Below are 18309 nucleotides of genomic sequence, written 5' to 3' on the forward strand. Positions count from 1 at the left end.
CTGCCCAGACTAAACCAGTGCATTTTTTCTTTTTCCCCTCTAAATGCCTTTTTATCATTCAGGCTGTCACCTGTGTTTCCTGGCAAGGGCTGCTGGCTGGGGGAGGTCTGGCAGAGCTGAACACCCAGCTTTGGTGGTCTTTGTGTGGCTGCCTGAAAGATGGCTTAAAACAGAACCTGCTCTGTGAATACCTGCAAGTTAACATGTGTCAGCCGTGTGGCTGGAAGGTTTCTCCTTTTCTGTAAAGAGAGATTTTATAATGAATACTTTCCTTGTGATTAAAACGGATAAATAAACAAATAGCTCCTACAGGAAGTATACTGTGTGAAGTCAGGGCAAATAGATTGTAGCTTTTCAAACAAGGAAGAGAAAAAGGGGGAAAACCACTCCGCAATCAACCCAACCCAGGCTCCTCCTCCGTGCATTTAATCTATTACAATGTGAAATGGCAATTCATCTTCCCCATTTCCTTTCCTTGTCAAACATATCCAGCTGTTGGAGCTTTCCCTGCTCCTTACTAGAAATGCCAAGATTTAAAATTTGTTGATGTCCTCATCCTCCAGGGTATCATTGCTGCTATCATCTTTCCATGGTACCAATCAAGCTTACTCCTGAAACCTCAGGGGGAAAAGCCCTAATGATCCAGACTACTTTTAAACACATTATGATTTTCAGCAAATGCCTTCTGTAAGAAATACAATTCCTTTTCCTGTTGGCAGACTACCTGGGAGTAACATATCTTTGGATATGCTGCATTGGAGCTAATGCTGCTCCTAATGCAGATGTTTTCTAAGGTAAATGTTAAACTGTGTCACTTTTGTTCTCTTACTGTGACTTACAGCATCATATTATGACCCTTTGGAGTCTGTAAAAAAAGTAAATATAGAAAGGGCATGAAAGATGTCATTCAATTATAGAATCATAGAAATATTTAGATTGGGGAGGAATGTCTAGCAAGATCTAGTCCAGCCTCCTGCTCAAGTCTAACTCTTGTGTTGCTCAGGGCTTTTTTTTTGCAGTTTAGTTTTGAAAATCTCTAAGGATGGAAACTGGGCCTTGTCCCAGGACCGTACCACTCACTGAAAAGTTATTTTCTTTATGTCCCAACTGGAATTTCCCTTGTTGCAGCTTGCATGTGTTGCCTCTTGCTCTCTCACTGTGCACCTCTTGGAATACTCTGTCTTCTGTCACTTCTGTCACTTCACTTGTGGCAGTGGAAAATCATAATCAGATTCCCCCACAGCCCTCTCTTCTCCAGGCTGAACAAACCCAGCTCCCCCAGCTTCTCCTCCTGTGTCATGTGCTCTTGGCCCTCTTGGTGGCCCCAGCTGGGCTTGTAAACATTAAAAATGGTTAACTATTTTTCCACTGTTTGATGCAGTTTTAGTTTCCTTGGGTAACCTTCAGTCAAGTTGACTTTTGTCTTCACACAAGGTGTGATTTTGGAGCCGAGAAGTAATTGGTTTACCCATCTTTGTGTGCTTTTTCCCCATCGATTTTTTTCTTCTCAAATCGTTGCCACTTGGGCAGTATCACCCTAAACATTCCTTTATCAATGCAGCACATTTTCTGTACCCAGCACTACTTGCATGTAAGATAATACTTTGGGTAAAGTTATTATCTTGCCCTGCTGGGCATCTCCCTGTGAGGATACAGTCCTTATACTATGATATCATATATGTGTCTCTTGCAGTGAAAAACTTCATTCCCTTGTATTCTTCATTCAGATGATCTGAATGTACTATTTTCAAGATAATGTTTTCTGTCTCTCTCTGTTTTGCTTCTAAATCTCTCTTCTTCCACAGCACCTCAGTCACTGATACATCCATCTGAAATGCTGAGTCCCCTTTTACTGACAGGTTGTATTTTGGGTTAAGAGAGAAAACAATTATTGTCTTCCTAGTATTTTGCTTTTTCTTATAGTTTTTTTATTCTAGGTGTTAGTTCAATGTTAAATTTCATTGTGCCTTAGCAAGGCAAATGAAACATGAACAATCATAAATATGTCTGTAACACTGTTGCTGACTTTATTATTGCATTGAATTGTTGTTGTGGGAGACTTCTGAATTCCTGCCTATAGATGGGACAGTAAATGCTACCAGTGGTGATAGGGCACCCACACACGAATAGAGTAGCTAAGAAATGTCTTCCTTAAGTTAATGAACCATCATTCAATCAGTAATGGCTCTGAGTTCCATTTTGAATGTGATAAGGAGCCTAGAGCATGAGGTAAGGGTTGATCTGAGAACAGTCTTGAATCAAAGAGGAGCAACTGTGAATTCCTTTACTTAAAGTGAAAAAAACTAAAAAATAATAAAAAAACCCCTATAACATTTTAAATAGTCTATGGGAAATGCTGAATGCTGTCTAGTTAAGCTACTGGTTTTGAAGAAGTCCAAGAGCTGACTGGAGAGAAGGAGTGATATTTCCCCTAAATCAAAGATGCAGAGATGAACTGTAGCTCCCACAGCATTTTACACCAAACTTTTATGGATTAATACCACCTGGAAAGAACATTATGAATAAAAGCTGTCTTGTGAAAAAGAGGAGATGGACTTCATTGGCCAAAAAGCTTTCAATGTTCTTCAAGAAAGGCTAAAGTGAAGACAAAAAAAAAAGTTTAATCTTATCACAGACAGATCATCTTGCAAACAGCATGGTAAAAAGAACAGAAAAGTTGTCCTACAGGGAGCGGGGGAGCAAGGATTAGCAATGAGTATAGAGGATAGGAGTTAAGGTAGAGTGATTGCTGGGGAGAAGGGTATAGAAATGGTACTTGTATAGGTGGAAGCAGGATTGCATTGCACATCCGAGCTTCCAGTTTATTTCCCAGACTGCTGAGAAAAATTAGTCAAACTGAGGATAGGTCTGCTTGATTGCAGACCACCAAAGACAGTATCTGCATGGAGAAAGAGCAAAGTCATATGGGCATCTCCAGTGCCTGTAATGCAATACCAGTGGAGTGGTGTAGAAAAGGTTGCCCATGTGATGCTACAGCCATGTCTGTATTTTCTGGCACTTACACATTTTATACAAGTCTGCAGTGTTTCAATCCATTTATCTAAATACATAATTATGCACCTTAAGTTTACATAACTCATCAGTTTATGGGTACATGTCAGCCTTATCAAATGCATCATATCCGTGTGTGTTTGTTTAGGCAAATTGTCAGAATGCCTGTTTCTTTTTCAGAAAAGGAGCCTAATTTCAAAGGCACTTAGAAAAAAGTTGGTAACTCAGACACAGATGGCTGCAAAGGCGGAGGTGGGAGAGAAATGGGAAAGATGAGTTCTGGCAAGGAATCCCATTTTTTGCAGGTGCGCTTGTTTGAGAAGAATGGGATGCTGTCTGGGAATGAATGAGATCCATTCCTCAGCAGCGTGTACAACCTGCCAAACACCCTGGGTGGCCTCCGACGGCCTCAGAGACTTTTGGTCAGAGAGAAGTTCTAAAAATGTCTAAACTTGCTGGCATTCCTGTGCAAAAGCTGTGTTAGTTGGGAGCTGTGGGGTGTTGCTGGCTGTTTGGCAAGTGGGCAGAGTTAAGGTTGCTTAGATGACCTGAACTGAGTGTGCACACGCTTTCAAAGGATTTGAGTATGTAATTGAGGAGTTTTAATTTCTGTGGTCAATTTTTCAGAAAGCTGCCTTGTTTCCCAAAGGGCTTTTTGGCAGAAGTGGAAGTTAGATCCCTGCTCCTTTAACTGCATCCAGACTTGGTGGAACTTGAGAACAGCTTTTATGTGGTTTGCATCCATACCATCCCTTTCGTACTTTGATCTGGTTTCTCTCCGTGTTATGGTGCCTGTGACTGTCACTTGCGTGTCTTCTGCTTTCCCTCCATCATCCAGAATGTGGGGTTTTGGTGGTGATTCTGCAGTTTTGGGAAGTCATTCATAAACTTGAGCCTGCAAAGCTGTGCAGTTTTACTGGCTTGCTGTGTAATGGCTTTTGAATGAGTCATGCACGTTCTTGTGACCTTTGGGAGTATGTTGCTGTCAGGCTTGAAGGTTTTAGTTAGAAAATAGTATGGAAAGACAAATGAAGCACAAATGCAGTCATGTGGAATTACCTTTCAGTAGAACATTTCTCGAAGTTTCCTTGTCTTCTCCCTAGGCTTTTAACTTCAAAAGTAAGAGACACTGACAACTAATATGAAAATATGGCAGGGTGTGAGAAATGTATTTGCTCTTTTTATGGTCCAGATTTTGAGAGTAGAATGGGAGAAATAGAACACAGCAAGATATAACAGATGTTTAATGCTGTGACGAGTGCTGCAGGTTATTGAATTAGGCACAATTAATTGCCTGGTAATTTATTGGCTTGCCTGGTTACTTTGGAGTTTTCCTTTATTATAACTGGTCTTGGTTATACCAAACAAAGGCAAAAGGATTATTGCAAGATGTAAGGGCAGAATTAGCCTTCTGCATAGATGTGGCACACCCTAGAGATTTATCACTTGATTTTTTTTGCTTTTGTATGTAGTCCTTCTCTGCTTTCTCCACATTCTTAGCATGTCTCAGAAATTCCAGCATTTTTAGTAATGAATCAGTGAGAAGAAGGGGAAAAGTCCTGTAATTCCATTTTCCATTGTGCTTGTTAAAACGGCGTTGTGGGAAATGGACCCAAACACTGTCTTTTAAGTGGTGTTGAGTCTGAGGCAGGTGGTATTAACTCAGGACTGCATTAACTCTTTTCAAATCTCTTTCCTGTTTCCTTGAGGAAACATGCCTGGTGTATATATGTGGCATGGGCTGTTTGCCTGCCTCTTGCATTGACATTTTAATTTGGTCCATGATATAAATATCATTTCCCTAATCCCCCTTGCCCTGACCCTGTTTTGTCTGTTTTGTCTTTTCTTCAAAGTGAGTTGACTTTTTTTTCTTGGAGGAGGGAGGAGGAGATGGGAATGGTGGCTGGCTGCTCTAGTTTAGAGCATTAAATGCTCAGGGAAAAAAATCTCAGAGTAACTGTTGTTTCTTTCTTTGTATTCACATGGAAATTTTTAATCTCCATCAAAGGATCAGGAGAAAATAACGTTGAGATTCAACAAGAGAGCTCCCAGCTTACATGGAATTTTTAAATGTTATTTGGCTTTATCCTTTAAACGATGAGAACCATGAACTATGTACCTACAGGGTTCAGAATTAACTTTTCTTTTTCTTCCAACACACCCTCTTTTTTTTTTTTTTTTTTTTCCTTCCCTCCCTTTTCCTTACATCTTTATTGTTCTGTATAAACATGCAACTCCTTTCTGGCCAAAATGTAAGTTGCCTTAGGATTTGTTTAGTTGTATTTATGTATACATTTCTAACATTAATTATGAGCACCGGTCTGAAATACAGCCTCATGTTCTTTTGATGTGATCTGAAGAATCTCTGTTGAAGGCCATGGAGCTAAGATCAGAACCCAACCCAGTGTACACTTGCGTAGCTGTACAAGAGCTAACATTTGCCTGTTTAAAAAAAAGCTATACAAATAGGTATGAAAGGGCTAATGATCTGCTTGTTTGTAGTGGGGAATCACAAACACTATCTGCACCTGTAGATGTAGCTGATTGTGCTGACAGTGATAGCAAGGGAAGCCCCCTGCAGCTACCCATGGAGGGTAACAGCAGATTTCACAGGTGGGTGCTGACAGCAACAGTAGATTTCATGCTTCATCACAGATTAATAAAACGGGGAGGATATTAGAATGCTAATACTCATTAATACTGTTTTATGGTGTTTAACATGAAACATGGAAAATGAAAATGAATGACAGCCGGTAAATGGAACTGACAGTTGTGTTCAGGGTGTCTGAAGCTGGTGAGAATTAGCTGCAGGAAGCAGAAGCTGTGGATGCTCCAGTTCCTGCTGTGGATCAAGCCAAACAGCACCTACAGTTACCTAAACTTGTGCAAGGTCACCCAAACTTAGATGCAAATAGCCTCTTTTATTATTGTAAAATACTTCATTAGATTCCTTTCCTTATCATCATTGGTCAGAACCATTCTTTACCCTGTCCTAGGACAGAGTCTCCAGCAATACATATATCTGAGAACTGAAATCACAGCCCTTTAAAGCATAATTGTGAAATCCTTTTTTGTCTTTTTTTAAGGGGACAGTATGAGGTTTTTTCCCCCAAAAACTCTTGTGTTTCAGTTGGCTACATTGTTCTTCATTTCTTGCTGAAGTTTCAATAAGCTTCATCCCAGAGGCAATTGCTTTTCAGCAACAAGTAAAAGTTGGCCCTCTGTGGGTCATAATGTAATGTAATATGATATAACATATACAGATACAAATTTAATTCTGCCATGTTGTAGACTGTTTTAAGTTTATTTATGGTTAAAAGTCTCTGAAACACTCTGCATAGTTGTGTTTAAATATTAAGCTTATTGACCTAGGGTGTTTTCACCCAATGTTCTTTCACAAGTAAAACTTCCAATTTAGCATGAACCTTATCTGTGCTTGTTATGAAATGTAAAAAATCCTAGAAACACTGGGAATACAGGGAGTGCACAGGGACCAGGGATAAAGGGATTCTAAAGGTGTAATCATGTCTTGCTGGTAATAACAGTACCTGGTAAAATAACAGTCATCTGACCAAGTAGCCATTTTTGTCCCTTAATGTTTTAGGTTTTAAATAAAATTAACCTTGAGTATTCTACATTTATATTGTGTGAGTCTGAGTCTGCAATCCACATAGCTGACTGCAAGTAACTGATGTGTGCTCTAAGGTCTTAGGTACATTTAATATTGCATTTTCCAGGAGGTTCTTTTGATATTTAACTATTTCATCTTCATTTGAATTCCCACTTTTTTTTCTTGCACTTGCACCATTAATTTCAACTGCCCAGTTGTCTTCATTTCCCCTATTTATGCACCATCTTTTGCCAACATCCCCTGTAGCTGTGACCTGCTGCATGAATGGCAGATTCCATGCCAGGGATGATACTTCTTTTTACATGTTTAAAATGTGATCAGTATCAGCCTCTTTCAAAATTGCTGCCAACTCTTGTTCTCAGGATACTGGAGCCACGTAAGGTCCTTCAGGGATTAGTGTGTCCCACTCTCTTCGTTTACAAAAAGACATCTAACAGCACTTTCCATCTTTGGTGGTTTCATTAAAAACCTGCTACTTTCTGTTGAGGTGGAAACAGAGAGATAGAACTTCAAAAATCAAAGTTTAGGGAATGAAAAGTCATGAAAAAGGGCCTGTCACTTGGGCTAGATTTTATGAAAACGTATTTATTTTGGCAAATGTTTCTCAAAGGCAGGTTCATGTTTATGCTCTCTACCGTCTGGAGTTTGCTCTGAGGTGTCAAGAGCATGCTCACTTCACCTTGGCTTAGAATTGGATTTCTGCCAAAATTTTGTGTGCCCTCCTCTCTTTCCACTCACCCTTTTACTTTCTTTCTCCTAGTTGTAGCAGATTTTTCCTTCTGTGGATCTCAGTGCATATTTCATTTTCACCTCTTGGTGCTAACGAAAACAACAAGCTTTAGAAACCAGGGGGCTCCAAGTTTTAAAACCTGAAGAAAATTTAAAAAGATGCTTTCTTCAGCTTATACAGTCTTACGTTTATTTCTTCTTAATATAGGCACGTGAAGTTTGGGATTTGATAGTAAGAATTTTAAATACACTAGAACAGAAACTTTTTGGGTTTGTCTTCTTCTGTCACTAGGTTACAGACTAGTTGGTTCTTCCAAACTCCTGCTAATTTTTTGATGAAAGGTCTTCAGTCCCTTGCATTTCCTTTTATTTCAATTACTTTCCTAGTTCCAGCTAGATGTTTGCTTTCTCCCACTGTTGACAATCAGATAATAGTCTCATGCTATCACTTCCTATATCTTATTTTGCAAGATCTGTTGCAAAAAATTTCCAAATCTTTCTCACAGAGGGCCTTACTGTGTATTTTTACTACTTTCCAAAGGCAAATTCCTTTAATGTTGCAAATAAATTGCTTCAACAGCAAGCAGCGGCAAACCTTCCTGGTTTTCCTTTTCCAGTAAGAAGGATGTGTTTCTGAGCCACATCTTATGGATGACCCAGAGATTTGCTCCACCTTTGGCAAAGGAATGTGGCTAGCACTTCAGAGAATTGCAGGAAAGCTTCAGGAGTTTGGCCAAGAAAGATTAAACCATCAAAAACCAGGCAAAACTGCAAAACTTTGTCTTTTCCCCTTTCCACTGCTTTCATTTCCTACCGTGTTGTGTTGTCCTCTGCATCAGACTATTTAAGACTGCCAAATACTTGGGTATTTTATAGGTAATATATCTTATAAATGCCATAGCCAGCCTCTGAGGGAAACAGAGGATTGTCGGTTTTGGATGCAGTATAAAACCCAAGCAGGAAATCATTGCTGAATGGCACAGCTGCAGGCAAACATTGGGAGCTAGTAAACTGCCCATCTGCACAGCCCCACGTGTGTGGGAGCGCGGGGCCGGCGCGGCCGCGGCTGAGCGCGCCTGTAAGTGGTTAGCAGGCAGAAATTCGGTGATTAGGGAATGAAGTGTTTCACCTTGTTAGTTCCTGAAATACAGCTATCTGAAGGTGATTATAATCTTATTTTTGAGCAGGAGGAAAGACTAAAGACTAGAGCTTTTCCTCGTCTGTAATAAAACATAAAAGCAAAATTTCAGAGGTGGGCTGCAGGACAGAGGATGTGACACAACCTGCACTGAGGGCTGAAGGAAAAGTTTGTCAAGAAAAAGAAGCACGGTGTATTTGTTCATAGGGCTGAACTGCAATCGCATCTGAATCTTCCCTTCAGAGCTGGAGACAGGAAAGACTGTTTTGGTCCTTAGGTCTGCTTCACTACCATTGACCTGAACAGGGGCCTGGGTGGGCTTTGAGCTGGTCTTAAAGTTTGAACTGGTCTTAAAGTTTGAACTGTGTAAGATCCCATTTTGATAGAGATTTTGCCAACCAAAATAATTTCCACTGTACTCATTCTAGTACTTGCCTTTCATTATTTAATCTCTTAGTTAGTTCCTAGTTTTGCTGTCTTCCATTCTAAACAACTCTTCTTTCTTTGTGGGTTGTTATTTGTTGAGTTCCTCTAGCCAAACTCACTGTGTTAGTTCTCCAACCCTTCCTCTGAAGTTTAGCACTTCCTCTTACACATGCCAAGTTTGAGTTCATTTTCCGCATAATTTTCCCAAGTACTACTTTAAATAATCCACAATTCAGTAACTAAATGGAGATTGTTAAAATAATGAAACAACAACAATAAAGCTATTTTAAGACTGCACTCCAACTGTAAAAACTGTTGATTTGGGGTTTTTCCCCAAATACTTTATTGAAAAATAAAATTTTCTTCTCATAGTCCAAATTAAATTTGCAGGGTTATAATTCCATTTTACAATAGGCTTTCTACATTGATATTTGTCTTTTCGGAGAGTTTTTTGTTGATTCATTGCAATGTATAAATCAATGCAAGAGTAGAGATAATCTAGTGATTGGGACTCTTGTTTAAGGCATAGGTGGTTTGGGATAAAACCCCTCCTGATTTCCCCATCTCCTATTACTGGGCTATCAAAATGGATATAAGAAAAGTTGAATTCTGTGTAAGGGGAAGATGGGTGTATTGCCAGCTGAAGCCTCTGGAAGCTTTCTGTTCATTTATATGTTTTGTATTGGATCATCTAAAGAACGTGGAAGTCTTGGGACCTAAACTGAAATGTCCTAATTTCTCTTGTTAAAGGACTGAGTCTTTAAAATGTTCTGGATCTGTCATTTGAGCAGGAATATCAATAATGCATCATAAAAATTTTAATTTAGCAGTCTGATATTTCATATATCCTTGAGCATTTCCATATTTTTATCACAAAGAAAAGGAGCTGCTTAGGTTTTCCCTCTGTGGGTGCTTTATTCTCCCTTTTCCAGTCAATTGATGCCATTTTTAAGCCATATAAAGTGACTTCAGTTTTTGTCATTACTATGGTTGGTACTTTTGCATTCCATCTGCACACAAGTATGAATTGTAGGATAATGACATTAAATTATAGTCACCTCTGTTAAAGGGGACATAGTTCTGAAAATGAAGCTTTTTCCTCATTTTGAATATTTCTTTATATTTTAATGCATTAAGGAAGTAGGTGACTAGTGGACATTGTCTTAAGGTCTTGCCATTTTGATTCATCCTCATGAATGAGTGCAAAATGTGTGATGATGTTATACAAAGAAATTGAAGACATAAGTTTTAGCATTCACAGATTTCATGTGTCTCTTTCCCCAGGACAATCACATCTCTCCGGAGTGAACTGATTCCACATCTCGTTAGGAAACAGTTTTCTTCTCCTCCATCATTGCAGCAAGGACTAGACAACAAAGAAGAGGACCAAAAGAAAAAAGAGCAAGCATCCCTAGGTCAGTACAATATCAAAGATTTAGGTTTATGGAAGTTTGAAAGCCCATATGCTACAGCTGAGTTATGGAGTAGAGTACAGAACTAGCCTGAAATGCTGTTTTAGAGATTCAGCTTTTTTTCCTCAGCACAAGAAGCTTTTTTCCCAAAGCAAATATTCTAGTAAATTTCTTTTTCAAACAGTATTGTGTACTATGTACATTTTTTTTTTTTGTCCTCCTTTATTTTGGTGTAAACCATTAGCAAATCAGCTAGGGGCTCTAGTTTGTTGGGGTTTTTTTTCTGGAAAAAAGTTAGATTCATTGTTGAAAATGTAATTTTAGGAGGGAGTTTCTAAAATTGACTAGGACAACAGACTAAGCCTTAACCACCCTGTACTGGAAACTGGACAGGATGTCAGATTCTGGATTTTATTTCTAGAATTTCTGTTGTCTCCTTGTGTGACCTTGGGCAAAACATTGCATCTGTCCTGATTCCTTAATTCACACCTGCAGAATAAAAATAAGCACTTACTCACTACATGTGATAAAATCTGTTAATGATTGCTGAGTATCTAGCCATGGAGATGAGGTGAGGTGAAGATTTCCCTTCACCAACAGTATTTTAATAGTATTCCTCTTCAGAAGGTATTTCATTAAATCCTGTCTAACTTCATGCATGTGTGTGTTCTCCAGACATTTATAGTTTCATAAAGGAAGATAATAGCTTGCTGAAACCTGCTCCAGATAACTCTTGTTGGAATGATCATAGAGGAGATATGAATGAAACTCTCCATGAAGGAAAAGTGCGCTGCTACGTCCACATCATGAAGGAGGGGCTGTGCTACCGAGTGAATACCCTTGGGCTGTACATTGAAGCCAACAGACAGGTGAGGAAAATACAGAGGTTCCACCTGAGAATACAGCAGTAGCTCACAGGACATTTCACCCTGCAGGAGTGACTCCCTGTGACACAGCTGAGGAGTATGTGGGAATTGAACCAGAGCCACGTTATCCAGCCACACATCACCCTACTGCCTTCTGGGTAGGACGTGAGGCCAGGAAACAGTTCTGTCACTGATTTACTCTAGATTTGATTCAGCTGAGAAAACCCTCACCCTACACACTCTTGTGGGTTTTTGGGAGCCGCAAGACCTGCAGCCAAAGAGCCACAAAGTGTGGAAAATAAGAATGGAAGTAGCTTTGATAGCTCATTTAATCATTGTCCTCCATGTCCTAAAAGCAAGGTCAGTTCTGACTGGACTCTTTCTAGCAGATATTTGTTTGTGATAATCACAAAGATTATTAACAATTTGAAGAGAGATGTAAACTACCCTTTCATTTAATTTTCCTAATGATTTCCATTATAAAAGGATTCTTTTATGAACAGGTTTTCCTACTGTGGGACTCCAGGTACACACAGAGGTGAGCTCTTGATCTGAGGCAGCATCTGTTGCAGCTTTCACTTTCACACTACTGAGAATTCATATAAGAAAAAAATAACAGATGAGAATTAGGGAAATCCTGTACTACCTAACAAGCTGGTGATTAAAAGCTCTTAATGTCTTTGTGGGGCAGGGTTCTGTGGGGGGGGGGGGGGTTTACTACACTGGCTGATGCAATGTGCAAGTTCTCTGTACTTTGCTCTGCTAGTGATGAACTTCATTGCTATCAGGAATGGACAGTTTCCTCTAGTTTTGAAAGACCAGTAAGGAGTGCAGTAAGGAAAGACTCAAGATTTCTGGAAGTGGGGCTGGAAAGATGATAAAGTTGTATTGGGAATTCTGGAAGTGGTCAATGCCTCACCTTTGCTCTCAGACTGAGTTGCTTTCTTTTTGACAACATTAATGGATTAATTCATGCAAATCAGAATTGCAGAATGGCAGCATGAGTTTACACACTGGAGCTTTTTCTTCTTGATGTTTGTAGAGGAACACAGAAATAAAGTGATTTGCTTTGTGCTTAGGGAGATGAGGGAAGAGAGCCAGCACTGCTGTCAGAAAAAACTTCCCCCAAAATAGCAGGAATAAGTGTGCCCAAAGGGTTAAGGGAGAATACCACTTGCGAAGGGAAGTGTGCGTGTACATTTGGCAGCAGCCACTTCAGTAAAAAGTTATTGAGTTAAGCCAGTCAGACTCCATGTGGGATTTTTTGTGTTGGTTTTTTGTTTTTGGTTGGGTTTTTTTTTAACCTAAATATTCTACATTTTGGTTAGTTCAGGAAATATGTTTGCTCCTGGGTGGTACAAAGAATTAGTGTTTTGGAGTCACATTGGGGCCTTCAACGTTGGAAAGGATTTTCTTTGAATTTTGAACTTTTTCAGGATGGTAAAATCTCTAAGGAAACTATGTGGAGGTAACACATAAAATGGAGCTTAATGAGGAGTTGTGAGAAAGCAGTTCCTTTTTTCAGTGCCACTGCATTTTGTTTCTCTTGCTAATCCTCATAAAAGATGCACATTTAATTTGACGGGGGGGGGCGGGGGGGGCCCACAGAGTTACCTGTTTTGTTGGTCTCTAAGGAAAATTACAGTGTTTACTTTGCTCTTATCTTGGCCTTCACAGACCAGATTCTGATCTCCTTGATGCAAAGTCGGGACCTATAACTTTGAGGTCCCAAAGGACAGACTCACATAGCAGTAGCAGGCCAGTCCAGTAGCTGTGGGAAGGAATGGCATCCTAACCCATTGCCCTTCTGGGTGAGGAAACACTGCTCACATCATTTCACTTCCAGCTGGGTTTCTGGATGCCTGCAGCCTGTGTGTGGGCAGGTGGGTTCAGGAGGGAGTTATCTTCAATAGCAGGAAATAGTTTCTTTGTAAGATGAATTAAATCCAAACACATCTTAAACCTTCCCTTGACCCAGGCACTCCCTCTGACTCCTGCCCCCAGTCTAACCTTTCTTTTCAGAGCAAAATGCTTGAGCTTGTAGCTTTCGTGGGTTACCCCTCAGGCTGCACTACCACTGACTGATTCTAATAAGGCCTTTGCTCTGGCCAGTAAAATCCTTTATTTATTTCACCCCACCACCTTTCCACTGGGGAGGTCAAGAGCCTTTCTTCCTTTTTTTCCCTTCCTGCAGATCAACACTGAGTAGTAGGAATCTTTCCAACCTATGCTGTAGGTATGCTTTAGTGTGTGTTTCTGTCCTGGATCTTTGTGTCAGGTGACATGTTGGGGCATCTCTTCACCCAGCCAGCATCATCCAGGCAGATTTGCCTAGTTTGTGGTGTTCTCGTAACCTGGTTGTTTTCTGCAGTGCCTACACCTTGGACTGAAGGATCTAATCTACTCTTGCTTTTTAAAAAATAAACAAAATCCAAGTCTAGTGGGAAGGGCCAACTTTGAGATATAAAGAGCTACAGATGTGAAAATGTCTACTGGGGCAACAGGCAAATTGAAATGAACTCAGAAATGTGAGCTCATCTGATCCCATCTTCTTCAGATCTGTGGATTTGCTTTTTGAGGTTCACTCCTTAGCCATCAGCTCTTGTTATCCCAGCTTTCTAAGGAAATCATTTTACACAATTGTACTGTGGAGCAGTTCCTTAATAGCAGCTTTGGAAATTGCTGGCAACATGCAGCCAGATTTAACAGAGCAATACAGATCTCAGAGATAAGCTTTTCTAAGAGTTTTGTAAAAATAGGTGCTTGGGTAGAGAAAAGGAAGACTTAATGATTGCTCCTTCCTCCCTTGAGGCAAACTCAGTTTCACCATCACTGTGCTGAGACTCCAGATGATCTCCCTAATGGACAGTGAGTGCCCACATCCTGGATGGCCAAGCAGCATGTGCAGAGCTCCACCCCAGCCCCAGCACATGCTGCCTCTCATTCAGCCCTACAATTTGCTGTGACACAGACCTCTTAGCCCTCATGCATCCCTGTCTCCCTGTCCTACCAAGAGACATCATACATAGCATCCCCCCTGTCAGTAACTGTGTAGCACTGTGTCTGTGCATTGCTGCAGTGCTCCCACCTCCCCTGACATCCCCATCCCTGCTGTCATCACTTCTGTGCTGTGTGACCTTGGCTTCAGCCAGGAGATGCAGAATGCCTCAGGCTGCTCTTTCACCCGCAAAAGGAGGAATGATGGAGTGATATCCCATGTCCTACAATGCTAGCTCCCCTTCCTTTCAGGATCCAGTTCAGAATTGCTCTCCACGGATTTGTTCTTCGCTACCTCATGGGCTGTGTCTCTCTTTATTACTACTGCTGCTCTGTCTGCTTATCTGACACCTGCCTTCTCCCTGTTGAGAGCCTCTTCTTGTGCAGCCTTCCATCATCTGGAATAGCCACTTGATCAACTTTAGTTTCTTTCTACTTAAACATCTGAAATACAATTTTGTTGCCCGTGCCTCAGAGTACTATCTAATGGAGTGGGCTGGACACAGTCATCTTTTTATGTCAGTTTACTGTTTTATATTTGTTATTACTTGCTTCTCTCCCTTGCTTTACTGGACAGTGTAAAACAAACTGAGCTGCATTAGGAATGGCACATGCTGGACGTTGTTGTAACATACAGTATGTCACTGTGCTCAGCTGGAACCAGCTTGCTGCTGCTGATCCACTGCTTCCCAACAGGTGGGAAGCTGAGTTAAAAGGAGACATGTAGTGTACTGTGGTAGCACTGTACCTGTCTCCTTTACAAAAGTGGGAGATGATAAATCACACATAGCTGGTGGACATTTGAAATGCAGTGACCTACCTGTTCCCATAGGTTAAAATGTTTATGGCAAACATACTTGTGCAATGGAAACGAAAGCCATCTTTGAGCTGTTTGTGTAACTTGTGGGTACAGCACTATCATGTTAATTTGTGATGTGGGTTTTTTCATGTAGGTTCCCAAATTACTGCTTAATCTGGGTCTGGAAGAGTCATTGGTTCATGGGTCTGCACAGATCACTGATAGAGGCATGGTAAGTGTTGCTTTTTTCCATCTCTGTTCTTTCAGTAGTCTGTAACCCCTTTGTTTCAAGAACTGCTAGCTAAAATTCAGTCCCATTGTTGGAAGTGAAGCCAAGTTCTGAAAAGTGGAATGGTGGAACGTAGGTGATGCAGCCCAGAGTCTTCTGTAGGCTCACCCATGGGTTCCTGCCTTTCAGTCTCTCTCTTTTAAAAAGTTTGGTAAAAAGTCTGTCTTACTTCCAAGTCAGACACTGCAGCCTCTTGTTCCCTAATGGCAGTTCCTGGTAGTTGAGCAGTTTGCCTCCCTAAGGACACCAAGCCCAGAAAGGATCAGTATTTTAGCTTTGCTTCTTGCTAATGTGTTTTGGTTGAATGCCAGCTTCAAGCCTCCCTTTAACAGGTCTCGGAGGGCAAACCTGAGTGAAACCAGTGAGTACCAGCAGGAACGTGCCTACTGTGCTTACCTTTCTGCATGAAGCCTACGGAGCCAGACCCACTGGATTTTTTTAGAAGTTTTACCAAGCTAACAGACCTTGGGAAGACTGTCTGTCTGCCTGTGGGCTGGGCCCCACCAAGGATCCCTCAGGGTAGAGCAGGGTAGACTTTATTGATGAGTGCTTGAGACGTGCTTTGGGAGAGGTGTATGGAGAACACATATCAGAGAGCTCCATGTACTTTTGCTAGTTTCTGTTCTTTTCTTCCCCAGGTTGGGTCAGACAGCATCATTGGGCCATCCACACAAATTGGAGAGAAGACATCCATCAAACGCTCCATCATTGGCAGCATGTGTACTATAAAAGACAAAGTTAAGATAACAAACTGTATCATCATGAATTCTGTTACAATTGAGGAGGGGTATGTTACCTTTTTGTTCCTTTGTTCCCTAAATTTGCAGTTTCTTTTTCTAGATAGATCCTGAGTCAGTAATTTTTGTCCTGTAAAGAATCTTCAGCCAGAAGAGATGATACCTGGGGTGTGTTTCCAAAGACCAGGTCATAAATAAGTCTCTATAAGCAGTCCAGAAGTGCACAAGTGAAATGAACTAACAAGAGTCTTGGAACATAAATGTCTTCTTTTTACAGTAGACCCTGTCATCTTCAGAATGTGTAAGTTACTTAAGTGGATGTATGAGTCTCTGTGAACTTGTGTGTCATTCTTCCAAGTGTTATTTTAGTGGCTGGATCAGTGAGTATCCCTAAAATATTTGAGGCACAAAGCATATTTTAAAGTAGTATGCTTGCCAGCTAGAAATATTCTTCTCACTTTTGAACATTACAGCTTCACCTAAAATGTCATTTTCTTTGGCCCTTTTTTTTGTCATCCTGCAGCCTTTACTTTACCATTGCCTATGCTGAGTAATAGAATAAATGAATAAACTTTTCAAAGAGAAAATCTGCCAAATAGTAGAGGTTTCTCATGCACTAAAGACACTGACTAAATAGTTAGCCTTGAGCTGTACATTTCCAAATGTGGGAAAAGTGGCCTGTCTGTAATTGTTGATGTCTGCATGCCCCCATCTTTCCATACATGCTGGCTTCCTGTGGATGTCAGTGGAAAGGAAACTGCTGATTGAGTCTGTGCAGACCTGTATAAATTCTCTGCTCCTTCATGGCTTGAGGTTTGCTTCGGGCCTCAGGAAAAAGGCCAAACTCTTAAAAAATGCCAAGTTGGCTCTGAAAGTTGCATATCTGAAAAACATAAAACCCCAAAGGATGTGGGGTCTGTGGAGGATACTACTGTTACATAACTAAATTACAGGTAAGTATGGTACCTTACCACAAAGTGTTTGTCTTTAATAGAAATCCACAGTAATTTCAAGCACATCATAAATCAGAATTCCATTGAGTATAGAAAATAGCTGGTTTCCAGTTCAATCACAGATGGATCGAGTATGGCTGTATCACAAGCACTACTGTCATAAAAAGTAGAGGAACCTCTCTCATTTGATCATGAGACCCTCTGTCATTTTGATTAATGAATTGATGCCACAATCAAAATGGTATGGTTTTGCATATGAGGTCAGCAGCTCTACCATTAAATTGCAGAGGCAGCCAAGTGTATAAATAGCACTGTTTTTTATGAAGAGTCCCAAATCATGTTGTGTTTGTCTGCATTGGCATTGAGTAGTCCTCTAAATCCTACATCGATCCCAGAGCTGTTATATTAAGCATTTCACAAAATTCCACAGGCATTGTAAACTTGGTGATATATTATTTTTAAGAGAGATAAACTGACTTTTGGGGTAACATTTTTGTGAATTCTAGAAAACAATGTGGTTCTTAGTTACTCTTGGTGAAAACAATATAGGCACCAAAGAGTGAAAAACCTCACAGTCCCAGGGGTTTTACCCCCTTTAGCTGCTCTATGGTTACTGCATGCTAATGCACAGGAGTCAAATTTGTAATTATTCCTCTCCAGCTGGAATTAAGACTACAGACCCTGGATCTTTATTGCAAAGCATACTCTAATTAATATTATGTAGATCTGCACAGATAATGAGCTGATAAATTATTTCTTATTGCATCATGATAAGTCTTAAGATTAGAGGGGCGTGAAGTCATGCACACACAGGTAGTGAGAAACAGAAATACTCTAGCTGCTGAGTTTTATTGAAAGAAGCCTTCCTTGCAGTGAAGGATTTCTATGTATTTTTAAATGTATTTTGACTCTCTTTCATTACTTTGGTTAAATCTGATGGATTTTTGTTAAAATGCTAATCATTCTTACTCATGTTGATGGATCCATTTGCAACAGGTGGATAAATTATATGTGATCTTGCTTTAAACTGTCCACAGTGGACAACTCCTTATAAACACCTCTTCTCCCAAGTGTCTCTAAAACAGCTCAGGCTTTATCTAATCACAGCTTCAGAAAATGTCTTCATCTTTAATTGGAAAGTCAATATGTGTTGGCTGATATGGGTCAAAATGAGCATAATAAAGGGCCTTGACAGATCTAATTCATTTTTTATGTTGCAGAGCAGATGTCCTACAAGTAAGGCAGTTTTGCCAACTAAGAGTTGTATACTAGAAACTTCTGAAATTGCATTGAGAAGTGGATAAAAACTGTGTCATTTAA

The 18309-nt window shown here is 40.3% G+C and overlaps 1 protein-coding gene across 1 annotated transcript in view; it reads left to right on the forward strand.

Moving 5' to 3' along the window:
* EIF2B3 (eukaryotic translation initiation factor 2B subunit gamma) overlaps positions 1-18309 on the forward strand; it is a 105121-nt gene that overhangs the window by 64632 nt on the left and 22180 nt on the right. Inside the window, exons 6-9 of the mRNA XM_009088668.4 lie at positions 10221-10351; positions 11024-11217; positions 15165-15242; positions 15938-16086. Of these exons, the coding sequence (XP_009086916.1) occupies positions 10221-10351; positions 11024-11217; positions 15165-15242; positions 15938-16086 (552 nt within the window). The remainder of the gene's footprint in view (positions 1-10220; positions 10352-11023; positions 11218-15164; positions 15243-15937; positions 16087-18309) is intronic.

The sequence above is a fragment of the Serinus canaria genome, chromosome 8, assembly GCF_022539315.1.
Source record: "Serinus canaria isolate serCan28SL12 chromosome 8, serCan2020, whole genome shotgun sequence".
Lineage (NCBI taxonomy): Eukaryota > Metazoa > Chordata > Aves > Passeriformes > Fringillidae > Serinus > Serinus canaria.